The sequence below is a fragment of the Apteryx mantelli genome, chromosome 14, assembly GCF_036417845.1.
Source record: "Apteryx mantelli isolate bAptMan1 chromosome 14, bAptMan1.hap1, whole genome shotgun sequence".
Lineage (NCBI taxonomy): Eukaryota > Metazoa > Chordata > Aves > Apterygiformes > Apterygidae > Apteryx > Apteryx mantelli.
Genome location: NC_089991.1, coordinates 6,781,446 through 6,800,074, shown reverse-complemented (window position 1 = coordinate 6,800,074; position 18,629 = coordinate 6,781,446). Strand labels below are relative to the sequence as shown.

At 51.6% G+C, this 18,629-nt stretch overlaps 1 protein-coding gene across 1 annotated transcript in view; it reads left to right on the top strand.

Moving 5' to 3' along the window:
• Positions 1 to 18,629, top strand: part of MGAT4B (alpha-1,3-mannosyl-glycoprotein 4-beta-N-acetylglucosaminyltransferase B) — a 55,729-nt gene that overhangs the window by 31,489 nt on the left and 5,611 nt on the right. Inside the window, exons 2-9 of the mRNA XM_067304759.1 lie at positions 6,710 to 6,889; positions 7,622 to 7,762; positions 8,905 to 9,038; positions 11,036 to 11,082; positions 13,406 to 13,519; positions 13,861 to 13,936; positions 14,760 to 14,874; positions 15,617 to 15,747. Of these exons, the coding sequence (XP_067160860.1) occupies positions 6,710 to 6,889; positions 7,622 to 7,762; positions 8,905 to 9,038; positions 11,036 to 11,082; positions 13,406 to 13,519; positions 13,861 to 13,936; positions 14,760 to 14,874; positions 15,617 to 15,747 (938 nt within the window). The remainder of the gene's footprint in view (positions 1 to 6,709; positions 6,890 to 7,621; positions 7,763 to 8,904; positions 9,039 to 11,035; positions 11,083 to 13,405; positions 13,520 to 13,860; positions 13,937 to 14,759; positions 14,875 to 15,616; positions 15,748 to 18,629) is intronic.

The following is an 18,629-nucleotide window of genomic DNA, read 5'->3' as shown; positions in this document are numbered from 1 at the left end:
GAGACCATCAGTTAAGAGAGTCATTGCATTTCCATCTCCTTGCGTGGGGCTGCTGAAGGTTGAGATGTTGCGGCTGCGCTGCGACATGCTTTGAGATGGTGGCTTAACCAAAATCTGTTGTTTGGCCCCAATTCAGGTACACCAACCATAGGTAGTGCCTAAACTGAAACAAAACCTAAATACAGGGCAGTGGGAGAACATAAGGAACTGAGCTATAGCTGCTCTCGGTTGAAGCCTCTGTTTGACTGTACAAGCAATGAGTTATTTTCTAATGGACGGTTGTCATAATAATTTTGTTTGTAGAAATATTGGTCCTTCAGCCCAGTTAGATTTTCTTTAATCCCCAAATCTATTTTTGATCACTTTGTTGACCAGCTATTTCAGAGCACGTTTAGGTCTGACCTGGGAAACCTGCCGGCTGCCTCCTTTCTTCCCTGCCTGCCTCCCTCGACACCTACAACTATTTCCCCAGTAAAGATGATAGCACTAATGACTGTACTTTTCATGTGATTTTATGGTTTGGTGTTGACCACAAATTATAACAGTACTCATGTAAAACGAAGAAAGAAAATTGAGGTGTATTTTTATAAGCAGTGGCCAGAAAATGTCTATTTTGACACAATATCCAGGTGATTCAGCGCACGGTGAATCCGTAAATGTCCAATCGGGTTTTCTGAATAGCTAAAGCATCTGCTTGGGATGTGGCGACGTCACTGCTCAGTCGTTCGTTCTTTTTATCAAGATGGAGACGCGTCCTGCCAGCCTGCCCCAAGGTGGAGGTGACGTCTCTGGACCGTGCAAGACCTCTGAGCCGCACGTGCCAGCTGGGCTGGGACTACCAACAGCAAATCGCTCTTTCCCGCTAAATAAATAATTCATTGAAGCCAATTTCTGCGATCTGGAAGCGTTGCAGAAGGCCAGGAGAGGTTTTTGTTCAGAAGGGAGCCGCAGGCCGTGCGAGGAGAGCAGGGGCACCGCGAGCCCTGGCTGCTTCTCCGGCGCCCCGTGGGCGTCCTGGCGGTGCTTGGTCGCTCCTGGAGCCTTTGGGGAGCTCCAGCCTTGGTCGCAGATGCTGACCACTCCCGGAAATCGGGCCTTGAGCGCCTTTGATTTGTCCCCAGTCGTGTTTTGGTGCTCGGTGCCTTAATGCAAATGAAGTTCTCGGTGGATGCCTGTATCCTAAACGATCAAAATATATGTGATTTTAAAATATGAATCTGGGACTGGAAAAAACAATCTGCTGGCTCACGAAGCGAGAGGCTGTATACCTCCAATCTTACTTGTAAGAGCACGGCTAGTGTTTCCTTAGACTTTGCTTGAGGGAAAAGGCTTGTTCAGTCTTCCTCCTGCCTGGCAAGGGCAATGACGTTTTGTTTTGGAGGTATTTTGGGTGCTGACCCGCGCCCTCTTTTTCTCTCCCCCCTACTTAAGTCAATCCTCTCACCGTCTGTCCTTGTGGACTGTCGCAGCGGTTACCGGCAGGTCCGGATGCCCCGGCAGAGTTGCTTCCTTGTGGCTTTTCGGGTTGCTTTCCGTTTTTGCTTATGGTGCGTCTCTAAAGCTGATTTCTTCCTTCCACACCCAAATTAGCAGCTGGCAAAGTTTTGCTTTTGATGACACGGAGCGTCTGTTTGGAGTTTTTACTGCTGCCTGCGTAACCTTGCAGGGTACCTGACGCCTGTCTGTTACGCTAGCCGTCGCCTTGCCATTTAAAACAGGACTAAGCTTTTTCACATTTCAGTAGCCGCATTTAATTCACCGACACGGCACAGTAACTTCTTATATATATTTTAACGGTCCTGTGAAATTACATTAGCAATATACCTAATGAAGGTTGCAGGTCCGTCAGGGCAATCTGGAGCGTAACGTGTGGAAGCCGCGCCAGGGCTGTATAAACCGTTAAACATCAAAACATAAAATCACTAATCGTAATCTAACTCCAAGAGCGCCTTCGGCCCGGGCCAAAGCTGGACGTTTGCAACGCAACGCAGGGGTGCAGCAGAAAAGCAGCCCGGCTGCAACCAGGCGCGAGGGGTGAGCTGGGGTCAAATTACTCGCCGCCGGCTCCTTTTCCAGTCTTTCACCGTTTGCATTTTTGGATAATGTAGGCTGCTTTACTGAGGGCCTTTTTTTTTGTGTGTGTGTGTGTGTGTGTGTGTGTGTACCCTGCAGTTCTCTCAGGCCTTTGCGCTCTGGAAGAAAACACGTAGTAATTCCAGAGCAAATAATATCTGGAGTTAGTTAGTCCTCTGCGTTGCAGAGCTTGAGTTGCGGTTGAATTGCCGGTGAGTGTGCGACCTGCATCCGCATTAGGTGTTAGCAGGTTACAGGACCGGGGCACAGCGCGTAGTCAGGAAATGCGGTTTTATGCCACGTGCAAGTCTTGTAGGTGTAATGGTTATTAATTAGGTGCGTTTTAAATAAAACAGAGGGTCATGGTCTGTTAAGATAACTCTCCTGTAGGAAGTTTAGTTTTCTGCTCTCGGTTTGGCACATGAATCAGGGACTTAATTTTCTTTCGGCTGTTTTGGCCCTGGAAACCAGTGTGCTTGTGTTGACTTCAACACTTGCAACAGATTGGTCAAAATTCACAGTTGCTCTCTTGAAGCCAAGATTTTATAAAGACAAATAGTTTAGAGGTTTGGGGATTGTTTTTAGTTTTTAAGCAAAGTCTCTCGAAAGTCTTCCTAATGAGAAGCAAATGCAGTTAGCAAAGCCTTTGAATTTGCTTTCGAGCGGGGAGGGAAAGCTCTGACTTTGGCCACCCGTCCGCTCTGCTGGGAGAGGTTGTCTTCAAAGAACAAAACCAAAACTAATTGATCCTGAAATGTGGACGTATTTAAAATGCACAGAGGGCTCCCCGGGAGGTTGTAGTGTGATTTGAAAAACCAAGAACGCAGAATTATAAAATTTCTGACAAATATGTATGGGGATGGCCCTGGGAGACTTCAAGGTGGGGTTTTATCGGCCCGGGCCTGGTTTCACACCTGGCTGCTGTTTTGGCATCAGGTGTTTTGCTCTGACTCGAAAACTGAAAGCGCACCCAGGCGTCCCAGCCCTGGCCTCCGCGAGCAGACGTGCTTCTCACTAAGAGTCGCCTAAATAAGAGCAAAGCCGCAGGATTCGCCACCATGGAGAAATGCTTTTTTTGTTAAATGGGTCCCGTAGTGGCCGAACGAAAACGCTGGGAGGTATCGCAGCGGGTCGGTGTTGCGAAGCCCAACCGGTATATTTTAAGCCCAAAGCCATGTGTTATCTCTCAAGGAAAAGTAAACCATGAAGTGAGATGAGCCTTTTTTTAATATAGTCCCAGCTAGGAGTTTCTGTCCTAGAACACTTGAGTCTTAGGATGTTTTAAGAGCTCTATTATCCTTGCGCTTGGAGGGAATATAATAAATATGTAGACAGAGAATATTGCTGCTTTGAAAGGTAAGTGGAGGGTCTGGGCTGAGCTGACACTAGCTGAAAAATTTGTTCAGCCTGGTCAGCAGCAAATCACTTCTGTGTCCAAATATGCTTTTAGGTGCGGGAGCCGGTTTCTCCCCCCGCTCACGGCAATGCCACGAGGAACTCCCTGCCCGGCTCGGGTTTTGCCTCCGACCGTTGGAGCCGTCACCGCGAGCGCTCGCCACCGCCTTTCAGATTTCATGGGATTTTAACTGAGGAACAGCAAGGCCGCTAGGACACCGCGGGGCGAGAGCGCCGGAAACAAATGCCGTTTCGCTTCCTGCCGTTAGCCAGCGGAGCAGCAAACAGTCGGCTGCCCGTCCCCACCGCGGTGCGGGGAAGCGCGCGGCTCCGGGCTGCAGCGGGCAGGTCGTTAGCGACTGAGTAATCAGCGACATTTCCCTTCCCCGCCTGACGCGAACCGGGCGCAGCACTCCGGAAAAAGCCATTAAGTGCCGAGCTTTGCCTTCGCCCTGCACCGGGTAGGGCGGGACATGGTCTAACGTCGGTCTCCAGCTGTTTGGTCCCCAGGTGATTCGAGCATCCCGCAAACACAGTACCGTCCACTGCTCCATGGAGAAACAGGGAGAGAGGTTTGCTCCTTACCGGCGTCGATAGGTGTAGCTTAGTTACTTTGAAAGATATAAGTAGTAAAAACTAGAAGCTAGAATATTTTGCAGCTAAAAGTTGTATTCTTGTGATTGCATGAGAGGTACCATCAGGTGAAGATCTACCACATCTGGAGCGCGTTGGAAGTACGAGCTCCTCCAGCGAATTCCCGTGGCAGCTGGGTGTTAACCTGTTTTTTCCAGTGGTTTTTAAATGATTTCCATTCTCACCGCCAGCGGAAAGCGAGACGCATCGGGCAGGAAAAGGGAAAGGCCGCGGTTATTTCTGCCTGTTCCCCTCCTTTCGCTGAATAAGGCCTTGTCGGATGGGCGGTGTGGAGCTTCCTCTGCTCCCTCCCCCTGCTCCAGGGACTGCGGGAAAAATACCTAAAGGCCGAAGGTTAATAGCAGCCAGGCTGCCTTGTGCGAGGGTTTTGCTGGGTTTGAAGCCGCGAATCTTCACGAAGGTCCTGGGAGGGGGGAAGAGACCCCGCGGGGAAAACATCCGCTGGGCGAAAGCATTGGAGAGCGCTTGACTTGGAAGTGGTGTTGTCTTGGAAACTCCCTGCTTTGGAGTTGAGTACATTTGATCTTCAAAACTCCCCCCCCCCCTTTTTTTTTTCTACTTAGCTTTATAGACACAAAAATAGAGATTGTTAATGCAGTCGGTGTGTCTTTCTTCAGTGGCTCTAATTTATATTTAGCCCTGTGTCTGGAAGCTCCAGCAGAGCATTTTTGGTCTTGTTAGGGACCTGCAGAGCCCAGCTGATCCCCGAAAGTCGATGAGGAGCCTGCTTAACTCAGTGCTGCGACAGCAAGGTGAACTTCATAAAAACGATGATTTCAGTGAAGCTTTTCTTTTGCGCGGTGGTGGATCTTTCTCGTGCCCAAGTGGCAGGTCCCAGTTACGATATTATGGGCGAGAGCATCACCCAGCTATGAAAGCTTGAGTCACTCTTAACCTCTTACCATTTCAAGCTTGCTCCTGTTTTGAGGGTGACATCCTGGCCGTGTTTGGGCTACAGGTCTAAAATGCAGTGGATAACCGTGCTTGGAGCATGGTCCTGCGAGATGCAGCCTTGCACTCGTTGTAAACACATGAGTGACCGGAGATAAAAGTGCATTTTTGCCTGAGTATGCAGGTTTCATTAATAACAGGGTAAGAAACGGCACGGGAAGGTTCATAAATGACTAACTGAATCCGCCCCCAGCTACTGTACAGTTAGTTACGGCTGAAGGCTCCCAGCAGCTTTAGTGCTTAAAAAGGGCATGCTGATGCCATGTTGCTTTGAAATAAAACGGCTTTATTACCCTATCAAAAGTTCCTCGTTTAGGTATTGTATTTATGATGCAGCCTTAAGGCGCGTGCCCAAACACTTCCAGCTCTGTAAGCGTCCAGGCGGCTTGTCGCAGGAGCTGCCCTGCGATGTTCTTCCTTCTGCCTTGCTGCGGAGGGATTAGATTAGCGTAAAGCTTTGGCTTTGGAATCTATTAGGAGGCTCTTCCGAAGCCGGGCCCGAGGCGCCTTGGCTCCTGCGTTGGGTCGGGCGCTGGGATCTGTGTGTTGCCGAGGAAAGGCCGGGATGGCATGCGCTTGGGGCCGGTTTGCAGACGCCCTCCCGAGCTTGTCCGCCCTCGGAGACGGCTCCGACCGCATGCCCTTCCTGGGGCCCTTTCCCATGGAGGCACCGTGCCAGCCTCTGGGAGCAGAAATTGCAGGTGCTGGTGTGGAGACACCATTGAAACTGGGACCTGCGAAGGATTTTTTCTTTCTTTTTTTTTTTTTTTTTTACACCGGACTTGCTCCTCCTTGGCTGCCCTGAGAGGTGTGAAAGTGTCATGGGATGCTTTTTGGTTTTACTTTTTTTTCTTTTTAATTAGCGCTTCTCTTTCCCGTTTTTGCACACCTTGGAGCAGCTTGGCGCATGGGGCTCCACTCAAATGCTCTTAGACATGTGCTCTTAAACTCTTGCCTTTGCATACCTCGGGGGAACTAAAGCAGGGAGCGAGGCAATTAAAAATGTGTATATTCCTTAATGGAGCCTGGTTTTAACAGGTCATCAACAGCAGTACTCTCAGTTCTTCTTCACTTGACTCAAACTCCCGGCGGCTTGCTCCAGCGGTCGGCGTCTCACGCTCCCTAGCTTCGGGAGCTGGAGAGAGATACAGAATATTGCTCTTAAAACTAATGCCCGCAGCTGAGTCCCCTCTTCTCAGTACGTCATTCAACTTATTTTTCACTCCATGCTTTGGTTACATACATGCATATATATGTGTATATAACCAAGTCATATTTCTATATGACCTGGAAACTCAAGAAAAATGGAAGTAGGCTTTTAATTATAGTTCTGCAACTGAAGCTGCCCACAGGCTGGGGACTGCTAGATCATTCGTTGTCAACACGCTCGTGCGAGCGAGACGTACGTCTCCCATATGAAAGGGCTGTTGCTCTCAGGGACACTTGCTGCGAGGAGCGTGACCGTCTCCGGAGGGGAACGGCTCTCTCTAGCGGAGCCGGTCGCGTGCTGGGCCACAACCTTCTAAGCGCGTGAGCGTTTTACGGGAGAAGGTATGAATGATGAGCCTCGCTCCTGTGGCTTGAGACTCCGCAGAGCAAGGAGGAGTAAAAAGGTCTCTCTCTTTGCCATCGGCAGGTGACGTTGTGGATATCTATCAGCGGGAGTTCCTGGCGCTCAGAGACCGCCTGCACGCCGCCGAGCAGGAGAGCCTCAAGCGCTCGAAGGAACTCAACCTGGTCCTGGAGGAGATCAAGAGAGCCATCTCCGAGAAGCAGGCCCTGCGGGATATAAACCGGACCTGGAGCAGCTTATCTGGTGAATAACACAGACGTTGAGGATCTCGGGCTGTTTTGAAGCTGTTGCTAATGAGGAGGTAGAGAGGTGTGCGTGTGCGTGCGTGTGCGTAGGGCGCAGACAGGACGGTGCTCTTCTCTCCCCCGGTGCAAGCAAACCAGGGAGTTCAGATGGCCTGAGTTTTTTTAATTATTATTTAATGCAACAGAGTTGGGAACTCTTAAACTCCCGTGTAGCTAGTGGTGCATATGCATCATCAAGCACTGAGAGTTGCCTCTGCAGATGATATTTGCTAACTTGCTCGCTTACAAGCTTTTTTTTCTTGCAAGTCATACATGCCATTTCCTATGGCTGTACTGAATCCATATGGAAAATGGATATCTGAGGAGAGGGGGGAGGAAAGAGCTAGGTTGGCTGAGCACCCTTTGCCTATTTATTTATTTATTTATTTATTCACTTCTTTTAAGTTGCTCAGTTGAAGAAAATTGGATCTGTGCAGAAAGATCTGATTTGATCTTCATTTGATCTTCATTCTCCCCCCTCCTTCCCAAATATTTTGGGACTTCTTTAAGGCCCTCATGGCTCCTGCTGAACTTTAATTGGGTTTGTGGTAGCATGTTAAAGGTTGGCCTGATTTTTTTTTTATAACCCAGCAGTAGTCTCGGGTGGCCACACTGCTCTAGAAAGGCTTTTGCCTTGCAGTCTCTTCCTACATACCGTTCCTTGCATATTGATTCCCTTTTCCTTTTTAAGACGAAACCAAGTTAAAACTGTGGAATATCACCAACAAGAATGTGCTGCACCTTCCCACCATCTTTCATCATTTGCCACATTTGCTGTCAAAGGAGAACAGTCTGCAGCCAGCCGTGCATGTAGGACAGGGGCGCACTGGAGGTAAATGGGAATTAGTGCTGCTTCTGGTGCTCTTCCTCTCACTTAGTGCCCGTTCCTCCCCTTTCCTCCGGGCCTGGCTGATGTGTGGCGGTGAGCAGGACTGGAGGAACGGCTGCATGCTTCATGCAAGCTTCCTTGTTGTGGTGGCACCTGGGGTGGATAAGCCATGTGACGTCTGCGGTCACGGCGTACAGGGGCATGCTCTCTGTGCTTCTGACCAGCACTAAAATGTTCTCTGCTTCTGTCCAGTGTTTTGTGCTGCTTTCCGTTTCCAGAGTGCTTTAGATTTTACCTGGAAGGTGGTCAGATAAAAGCACAGTTTGCAGTGCATTTCATGGAGAGTTTAACCCGTTTTAGGAGACAAGTCCAATCTGGAGTAGGACTTTGGTTACTAGAAGTTCCCCCCACCCCTAAATCCCAACCAAAGCCAAACAGCTGACTTATCCCTCCTAAATTGAGGTGCTTCTGTCCATGGGAGGGATTTGGAGAACAAAGTTGGTCTTGAAGTTACCATTCGTAGGGTGAAAAGGCCCCGAGGAGGGGGAGGGTTTTCAGGCATTTCCTTAGGCATCAGTCTTTGGGGAAGAAAAGAGTCTCCGATTGCTTTCTATTTTTCATAAAACAGCACAAAAACAAGCTTCTTTCCTGATTGGGCTCGTCCTGAGTTAGGCACAGCTATCATCTGGTTGTGGCCATTTCTGCCTCGAAATTCCCATGCCACAAATTTCCCAAATCAAGGCTCAGCCGGGCTGTCAGTGGTTCATGCCAGGCTGCTTGATGTCAGAGAGCCTTGGCTAACGGCCCTCGCGGGTGTCCGTGGGGACGTACGGTGTGTGAGCAGCAGGTCCCGGGTGCCCTGGAAGCGTCCGACCGCGTGTGTGCACCCAGGTCCCAGGCGAGGCCGATGAACGTGCCCGGCCAGCCTGGTGCGTCGGGGATGCTGTTGGTCAGTCCCGGGGCCGTGGGACAGGAATAAGGGAACCCCGTATAGTCCAGGCACTCACTAACATATTGGTCACGGTTGGTTTTTAACGACAGAGCATGGCACCAAGCAGGTAAACCATAAAGTAGTCATGGGGACTGAGCAAGATGTCTTGTCTCTGCACAACCCCTCTCTAAAATCTTCTCTTGGCTCTGAGCAGTGTCCGTCGTGATGGGAATCCCCAGCGTGAAGCGGGAGGTGCATTCCTACCTTACAGATACCCTCAACTCCCTCATCTCCGAGCTCACGCAGCAGGAGAAGGAGGACTCCGTCATCGTTGTCCTCATCGCTGAGGTAATGCAGAGCTTCGCCTGTTTATCCCCTTTTGCTGGCCCCCGTCCCGTTCCCCTGCCCGCCGCACTAGGTGCCAAACCGGACGCCTGCTTGTCTGAAGGTCACGTCCACTGCTTACCAGGGCAGATAAGCCCGGCCTTGGGCTGGTGTCCAACCAGGATCATTAGATGCATCCTGCCCAAAATGAAAGTGTGGTTGGGCTGCAGAGGTCGGGGTGCGAGCGGGCAAACGAGTCGCGTTAGCCCCTGCCCGTGTGGCACGTGTGCTTATCTGCTGGTGCGAATCGTGCTGGCTCTGGCGGGATGCTCCAGCGGTTGTTGACCAAAGCGTGCCCGTGTGACTCTATCTCCAAGTCTCTGCGAGATCTCGAAACCCCTCCTGCAGTAACTTTGTTTCTCGGCCCTACCTGTAAAATAGCACCAAACCCCTCCAAACCCAACAGCCCGCTTATTTGGGGCTGAGACCAATATGCTGCTTTGTGCCAGTGTCTGGAGCCCAGAATCAGTTGCTGAATCCAGGGGCTAAAGAGCCTCGATACATTAATCCACAAGATCTGCTTTTATCTATGGGTTTATATGGTTATTTTTCTCCATGACTTTCCCCTCAGGATTATTTTCTTGAGCCTGAAATGCATTTGTCTTAATTTCCAGAAATCCAGTGAGAAAGATAAACCTCAGTGACATGTTACTGGGAGCAGAACACAGATAGTGTCTGGTTTTGCTGCCTGTTTACCAGTAATTTGAGTAGCATTTGACTTTCGGGTCTCTGGCTTATATTGGCATCCAAGGGGAAAATGTGCTCTTTAGGCGGGAGAAGGCGCAGTCCAGAGCGCTGCAGGAGAGGCCAGGCTGGGTGGTGCGTGCCTGGGACGAGGTTTCCTCCCGGCCACTGTTTGCCTTTAAGGCAGGACAAATTTGTTGTCTGCTTTCACAGCCGCTAAGCCAAAGCATGGGAGACTTAAAGCAGCTTGACCAAAATTGTCTCCTGTGTTTGCATTGGAGCAATTTGGGCTTTTTTTTCCAGCTGAATTGGAAAGATGGTATGCCCTGTGGTTGAAGGACCGGACTTTACATGTGCACCTGTAATATTTTGGGTGCCCGGTCCTCTCGCAGAGGAGGAAAGGGCGGTGGAGGGTGGAGAGGAACGGCGCGTTTGCTGCCCGGAGCGAGGGCCGTCCTCCCTCCCTGTGTTTTTCCCGTCACTGTTTTCTTGGCACCTCTTCCCACCTCTCCGACGCCGCGTCCGCGGACCTGCCCGGCCTCCCGGTCCCTGCCCCGTGATCGATGCAACCATCCAAAGCAACACAGCCGCCGGGCAGCAAGCGCGGTTTTGCTCCTGGATCTCCTGGCCTTTATTTTGGATTTTGTTGTCCCAGTCACCGTGCAGACGTTTTCAGGGCCGTGCCCGTCCCCGAGTTTGTGTTTATCCCGCGTATAAACAGTGCTGTGCAGTATCGCTAACCGTGGCCTCTGAGCCGTGCCAGGTTGCCAGGCTGGTTGTAGGGGCAAACTGTTGTTTTAGGAAGCAGAGTGTTGAAATGAACCTGAAATGTAAATGCGCGCTTATAAATAGACCCCTCTCTTCACAGAAGGGGTGGAAATCCCTTTCTGCCAAGAGTGTTCATTTGGACGAAAGCCAGTGTGTACAGAAGGAAAAACGGCCCAGAAGTTAACACTTTAGGCAAATGAACATCCCTGGCGGAGAGAGACGTGCCAGGAGAACACGTGGGGAAGAGTCGCAGTGTCTCGAGATCTCCGACGTGCGTTTTGACCCGCGATGCTTTGGGTTAATATTGGCCAAAGAGGGGGGCTGGTGAGAAACTGCCAGAATGGGGAGATGGTTCGAGCGGGAGAAGCGGGTAAAAGGGGAGACGGAGAGAAATGAAGACGATGCGGCGGTGCTGACAGCGTGCCTGGGGCGTATTCGAGGTGATTTCGGGGGCAAGCTGGGGCAGACTGAGACCGAGCCTTCTAACGTTGTTTAACTTCTGTTTTCAGACAGATGCACAGTACACAACTGGAGTGGCAGAAAATATCAAAAACTTGTAAGCACGTCCAAATTACTCTGCTGGTACGGTCTGCGCATGGAGCAAGGCCAGGGAATGGCTGCATTAAAGAGCAAACACATGCTTTTCTGCTTCCCTTTTTGTGTTTTTGCTGTTTGCTGTGTTTTTCTTTCTGTTCTTAAATTCTGGCCTGGCTTTTTCATGGCTGCTTCCAGTTTCTGCTCGTTCTGCACTGTATTTCATCCGCAGCTTCCCAGAGGCTGCTTTGTGCTTGCATGTACTTAACGCACACGGCCATGCCATTTCATTTTGCTCTTTCTGTCCTCTGGCGCTGCGAGAAGATGGATTATTTAGATTTACAGTAATCCTGGCAATTGTGTCTGCGTGCAGTGCAGCCCTCTGCCTGCGCTGCCAAGCCGGAGCAACCGGACGGGGCGATAAGCACAGCCCGACGTCACCGGCTCGTTTTGCTCTAAAACCCGGATCCCATTTTTCTTCCTGCTCCAGCCTGTTTGTTTTTCCCTTGTTCTCGCCGATAGCTGCATTTTTCTCGCAGTCGCTCCTGTTTACATCCCGGGGGGGCTCAGCGGCTTTCGCAGCGCTGCGGTTGCTTCGCCTGAGCCCGTCCAGGCAGGAGCCTGCGACGGGTGATTAGCAGCGAGCTGGTCCAGGCATTAACGGCGGCGGCAGCGGTGGTGTATCCGCCGCTCCGCGCCGAGCCAATGGTGGGAAAGGGGCCGGGACGCGGGGTGGCGAGGCGAGGCGATCCGGGGCGGCTGGCGCTGCTCCGGCGCCCGCGGGAGCGCAGCCCTCCATCTTGCCGCGCGCGGGCCGGCGGCTTTCGCCTCCTTCTGCCTGCTGGCAGGAAAACGCGCTCTCGGCGGATAATGGCCCGATTGTCTGACGTATCCTGCTGAAATTACCGGGCGCTGCCAGAGAAAGCGCCTGTCCGTAGAAGGCCCGAAGCTTTAATTGACTTAACGATTTTATTTCTCGCTGTCCCCCGCTCCCCCCCCCTCCCCAGCGCCTCCGGCCCCATCCGCCCCCAGATTCACTTAAATTATTTTTCTCCCGAGCTGAGCGGAGGTGGTGCGGGGACACGGCAGGCTGGGCTCGCGGCGCGGCGCGGCGGGGGGAAGCGGTCGCGGCTTCGCTGCGGATCCTGGCGTCTCAGTGAGCCGCTGCTGCCCAGGGAGGGGAAGGTTCAAAAACGTTAGCTGGAAATTTTACCCGTCCCACGGAGGGAGGAAGGAAGGGGGAAAAAAAATGATGAAAAGTTGTTGTCATTCTCCCTGCTCTGTCTCCCTCTGCCCGGGACAAACAGAGGAAATCAGCCTTGCACCGGAGGCTCTCAGAAAGGGCAGAGTAAAAATAACCATTTTTCCCACTTATCTTTGCACTTACAGTAATCTCTGGGTTTTGCTTGCAACACTTGCGTACCTACAAATTTTTCAGATGAGTGAGATTTTTTTTTGCTTTAAGTTTGACTCTTTAAAGGGTTCTTAACTGCGTTACATGGAAAATATATGCTGATGTTATCAGCGTGAAGGAAAAAGGTAGAATTCCTGCTGGCTGTCCTAACTGCAGCACAGCGCGGTGTTTGAAATAGCTCATCAGAGATGCATAACCTAATCCCTGCAAAATGGCTTTTAATTACTGATGCATTTGGAAAATCTGTAAATGCCTGTAATGCCAGCAAGTTCTTTTTTTTGGCGTACCAGTCTGCAGGTCCATTTAATCCCGTGGAAAGTACATGGTGCTTACGGCTTCTCTTTAAAACTGACCCGTTTTTTTTCCAAGTGCAATAAATAACAAAGGCCGATCTGTGGGTTGTTTGGGCAGAAGCGAATCCAGCTGGTTTCTCAGTTTTTCCACTTCGGCCGTGCTGCTCCCGCCGCCTTTTATCTCAGCCGTCCTGGGAGTCACTCTAGACCGCGGGACGTCCGTCCGTGTGGCCTGCTTCAAAGCACGTGCTGGGACTCCGCCACCTCCAGGACGGTGCCGCTTCCCTGCAAACCGACGGCGGTCCCCTGCTTTCCTGGCAAACCGGCTGCGGAGAGCAGAGGCTGGACAGGGACCAACTCAGGGGAGCGGGAAAAACAGTCGAGTTTCTCCCACGGCGGCGAGTCGTTTCCTCCCGCTGGCGTTCGGGGCGCTGAGCGTGCTGCAGCGCCTGCGGGTCGCCCGTCCGGGAGAAAAATCCGTGCTGCGGGGCCGGCGCGCGGGAGCAGCCCGCCGTCCGTGGGCGCGCGGGAGCCGGGTTGCGTTTGGCTCTGCGGCCCCGCGCTCACCCAGCGGCTCGGCCGGCAGCGTGGCGCGTCGGACGCTCAGGCACGTGTCTCCCGCCGCCTTTCTCCCACAGATTCCCGAGGGAAATCCACTCAGGTCTGCTGGAGGTAATTTCCCCGTCTCCGCATTTCTACCCTGATTTCTCCCACCTGCGGGAATCCTTTGGGGACCCCAAAGAAAGAGTCAGGTAAGACTCAGCCTAAAACCGCGCAGACCCTGAGTTAAGTAACGGCAGCGTTTCCCGGGCTGGAAGGCTGCGGAGCGGGGGGACGCGTGCCGCTGCCGGCACCATGGTGTTTCCAGCACCAAGCCGGGGTGTCGCTCCCACCCAAAGCCGTTCACTCTGCAAGTCCTTGTGTTTTCCAGTAGCTCTAAGCTGATCGGCGAGAAACCAAAGGGGAGAGATGCCGTCAGCTTCTCTGAGAGCTTTATCGCGTTTCCTTCTTAAATCAAGCCGCCGTCGGCTTGCCAGAGCCACGCTGGCATCCCGGGAGCGACCGGCGCTCTCACCGCGCTTCTCTGTCGCAGGTGGAGGACTAAGCAGAACCTGGACTACTGCTTTTTGATGATGTACGCCCAGTCCAAAGGCATTTACTACGTGCAGGTAGGTTTGGTGCCGGGGGCGCAGGGCAGACGGGTTCACGTGCGAGTCCAGCACAGCTGGTGCCCGATGTGCCGTCAGAGGGCGAAGAGCGTGTCCCATCCCGCAGCCGAGGCGGAGGGGGAGCGGGTCTCAGAGAAGCCATCTTTTTGCCTGGCCCTGCATCTTTCCTTCGACTGGCTGCTCTTTATGCCCATTTTATTTCGAATCATATACTTTTTTTTTTTTTAATGTATAATCTTCCACTCTTTCTTGTGCTTCTGGGTGACTCGGTTTGCTTTGGCTGGTTGGGCTGAACTTGCTCACCTAGGAGGTCCCCGCTGGCCCTCGCTTCCCTCAGAAACAGACTGTGCTAGCTTGAAGCCCTGGGCAGTGTGTGGCTGCAGAGGGATGAATCCCTCTGGAGTCCACTGCCGTGTGGTGTCACCTCTGGGGCAAATGCTGCAGGAGAGTCTCTTCCAATGGGTACTTACTGCAGTGATGGGGAAGGTGTCATTCCCTCGAGGTGGTGGGAATAGATACCACCGTACGCTACCGTGTGTGAAACGTGGTGGAGTAGACATGGCTGCTGAATTTCACAATGGCCAAATAGGTTGAAAAAATCTGTTCCTATGATGCCTCAGGTTTGGAGATGCAGGGAGGGCAGGAAGCCAGGTGTCATTTACCTGCTAGCTTGGATGAGAAGAACCTGCTTGGTGCATCTTCCAAAATAAACGAGGTCTCTGCCAAAACTTGCTTCTGATCTCCTGCCTGATTGCTCTGCCCAGAGAGACTATTAAGGGGACCTGAGCGTGTCATTGACGCTGAATGTCCTTTCCTCTTGCAGCTGGAGGATGATATCGTGGCCAAGCCAAACTATCTCAGTACAATGAAGAACTTTGCCCTGCAGCAGCCCTCCGAGGAGTGGATGATCCTGGAGTTTTCTCAGCTCGGGTTTATTGGTAACATTGTCCCCTTTTCACCCCTGTCCCGACAGGCACAGGCATAAACACTCGTAAGCACTTTCGCTCTTGATCCAACAAGTTGTCCCCCTGAGATGGTAAAATATTTGGACTTGATCCCTCCTTATTTTTGCAATGATCCTTTTATATGCGCAAGAAATAAAGATCCTCAAAGCCACAACTGATACTGCTGATACTCACTTTTAGTAAAAACAAACCTGGTCGATGGCCCACCGGGCAGCCTCATAGCTTAAATGTGACCAGTAGCTTTTTTGGCTGGATGGGATCTAGAATCGCCTAACAGTGTGCGAAAGGAAGTTTACATCAGCCCAGAACTATTTTGGGAACGGCAGTACACGGTTGCAGTAGCAGCTTGATCTGTTATTCTGCGTACTGGTTTGACTAGCTTAAAAAGTCTGGTTCTGGGGGCAGGACATGGTCTGTTCTGCGGCCGTCTGAATGTCTTTCAGACATATTGCTCTCGGTGGAACGGAAGAGTTTTAGACCTTTTGATTATGCTTGTGACCCACGAGACACCAGTTCTTTGTACAATGAGCATTAAATCCAGAACTGTACTGGCAGTGCCAGCAGTGCAGGTACATAAAACAGAACTGTGTTATTGCATTTACGTTGAGAGATGGACACTCCCCAGCCTCGTCCTTCAGTTCTTTTCCTTCCTAGCTCTGGTCCTTATCCATTCCGTACTGAGGCTGCTCTCTCTTCTCCCTTTCTGTGCCTGTAGGAAAGATGTTCAAGTCGCTGGATCTCAGCTTGATTGTGGAGTTCATCCTGATGTTCTACAAGGACAAGCCCATCGACTGGCTTCTGGATCACATCCTTTGGGTGAAAGTCTGCAACCCTGAGAAAGATGCAGTAAGTAAACGAGCTCCAATGAAAGGAAACCTTATGTGCCGGTGCAAACATACACTTGGTCTGCATCTTCAGAGGCCTTGGAAGGTCTTTTCAGTGAGCTCTGCTGCCAACCGACTTAATACTGAGCTTTGCTGCTTTTATGGAACAGGCTGTGGGAATCCTTGTGGATCATGTGAAAAAAGGTACCTGGGAGTTCAGCCTGCTGTAGTGTGCAGCTGTCAGAAAAGGCATTATTTCTGCACCCAAGCACTCCTGGGGTATTCCTGCGGTCCTCGAGGAGAGTAGCCATTCCCCCTTCTTCTGTGTTGCTTTCAGTTCCAGCGTGCTTCTCTCCCCGAAGCCATTCCCCGCTCACTGACTCTAACCCCAGAATAAACCTTTGCCACTGCACTCATGTACTCGCCGTACCCGCTCACAGCATACATGCAGCCTGCCCGGAGGGTTCACCTCAGATGACCCACGAGCAAGCCTGCCATGCCTTTCTGGTTGTATAGTGCGCCCAAATGGAGCCCGACCACGTAAAGATCTTGTCGGAGTTTCTCTTTAGCGAGCAGAGTGCAGAGAGGTGAAATGGGATCCTTTTTTAATGCAGTGTTGTGGGCGCCACAGTCTTGTTCGCCGCGCGGGGTGTTTGCATGAAGCCTTGCAAACAGCAGCAACACGAGTCTCCGTGCCCTGCAGAGCTTGTGTTTTAAGTCAGCTACGCGACAGCAGCGTTAGGGACTAAACTGCGTGGGAAGGGCAGAGGAGGAGTGTTTGTGATAGCAAATGTAAGATGAGATCACCACCAGATATTCTCCTGTCTGCTCTCTGAACATATTGTATTTACTTGTATAATGGTTGCGCTCTCTCTCCTCCCCGACAGGGAATGAGCAGTTGAGTCCTGGTGGCCTAGAATAGATGCCGTGGTCAAAACGAGTAGTGTAGGACGGACCTAGTGGCCACAGCTATTTTGTGGTGGCAAATGCCAGAGCAAGTGGTCACTCTAGGGATAAATGCTGTATTTATGTGTTGAGGGTGAGCAGGGCACCCTCGGGGCTCTGGAGAGTTGGGGCAAGGATGTGGTTTAATTTGGCTTGGGCCCCGGCAGAGGCTGTGGCACCGGCTCTAACCCCACACGTGCGGTGCGACCAGTCTCAAATGACGTCCCTCGTGTCCTGCCGGTGCTTTGGGCCTTGTGCTCAGGTCCCCAGGCCTGTCCGGCAGCCCCAGGGCCCTCGCAGCTAGGGGCAAAGCTGGGGCTGCAGGGCGAGGGGGTGAAGCCGGGCATGCTGCTGCTGTCCGTGCCCCCCTCCCCTTTAAAATCTTCACCTCGAACATTGGTTCAATGCAATTCCTGCTGTGCAGCCATGTTAGCTCATCTTCTCCTGCCTGACCAACTCCCTGCGAAGTTTTCCCAGGGGAATCTGCAGACCTCCTAAATTCGTTGCCGTTTAAAAATTAACCTACTTTCAGTACGGATTTCAGGCTCCTTTTCCGCACCGTTTGCATGATTAACTCTGTGCAGCGCCCTTTTCGACATGACTTTCACTTGTGAATCCCGCTGTGCAGAATCAGATTGGTAGCTGTGAGGATTTGTCTTTTTGATTGCAAGTTTGTTTGACCTGAGCTTTTGGTAAGCGCTTTGCCTGTTCCGGATATAGTCTGCTCTTACTTTTTACACTAATTTTAGATTTACCTGGGGTAGAGCTGTGTGAAAGGATGACCTTGTTACCACCAACTGAGCCATTCCCGCGCCTAGCTTGAGTGAGACAGCGTTGCTTTCAGCAAGCGCTGCTTTTACAGAAGTAGCAAAGTGGGGACGGAGAAACGGGAAAATGTTCCAGCTGCCTCCGTTCCCCATGCGTGGAGACGACGGACCTGGTGCGAGCTCTGTGGGGTCACTTCTGTCATTGCTGACAGTGAGGAGGGTCTCTCCCATGAGCACGGCTAGTTTTAGTTTTCTAGTGTAACACGAGCTGGATTTAGGGGATCATCTCCTCCGCAGCGTGCAGGGAACAGGCCTGGAGTTTCCCGGCCCCGAGGCGGTGGCAGTGGCCGGTGCGGGCAGGTCATCACGGGGATTCGGGGTCCCTCGCTTTGCCCGCTGCCTGGTCCAGTGCCGGGCAGTCGGTGACGCAGCTCCGGGAGCGGGACTCTGCGGATGTCACTCCTTGGTGGGAAGGGGTGAGAACAGATGGTGTTAGGGGGGGCGTGTGTGTGTGTCTTTGCTTGGAAAAATACCCTCTTCCTCCAGTTTTTAACCCCATATTTTTGTCCTGCTCCTCCATACTAAGAGAAACAAACTATTTTTAAAATGTTACTTCTTGGCCACTTAGAGACCCCTGTGTGGGATGCTTGGGATAAATCCCATGCTCCATAAGCCAGGCTGTTCTCGGTATGTGAGACAGGGAAGGGGAAAAATTACCTTTAGAAAACCCCCTAGGACTCCTTGTTGCTATTTCCCGTGCTCTGACTTCCTCTCTGCTCCATGTTCTCAACGTTTTTCCCCTGTGTCCTTTACTCCCTCTCTCTCCCTCTGCACCCCATGGAAGATCACCGTGATAATGGCTGGTCAGGTGGGAGTTGCATTTCCAGGTCCATACGTTGGGATGGGTTTGGGACAGCCCAGCAACTTTAACAGTGCCATACATTTGCTTAACAAAAACTACCAAGAAACGGAAAACTTCACTCAACCCATCAAAGAAGAGACTGTAACTGTTGGTTTAGACTCTAAATCATGCCAGAACTTATTGTAACTTCAGATATCAGAGATCTCGAGGTCTGAGTAATAGGAAAAAGCCTTTCCAGATAAGCCAAGGACAAAAGAAACTAAATTCTCTGGGTGTCTCTACCTCAGCACGCCCAGAGGAGGTTTGCTCATCAGCAGGATGCTAAGACAT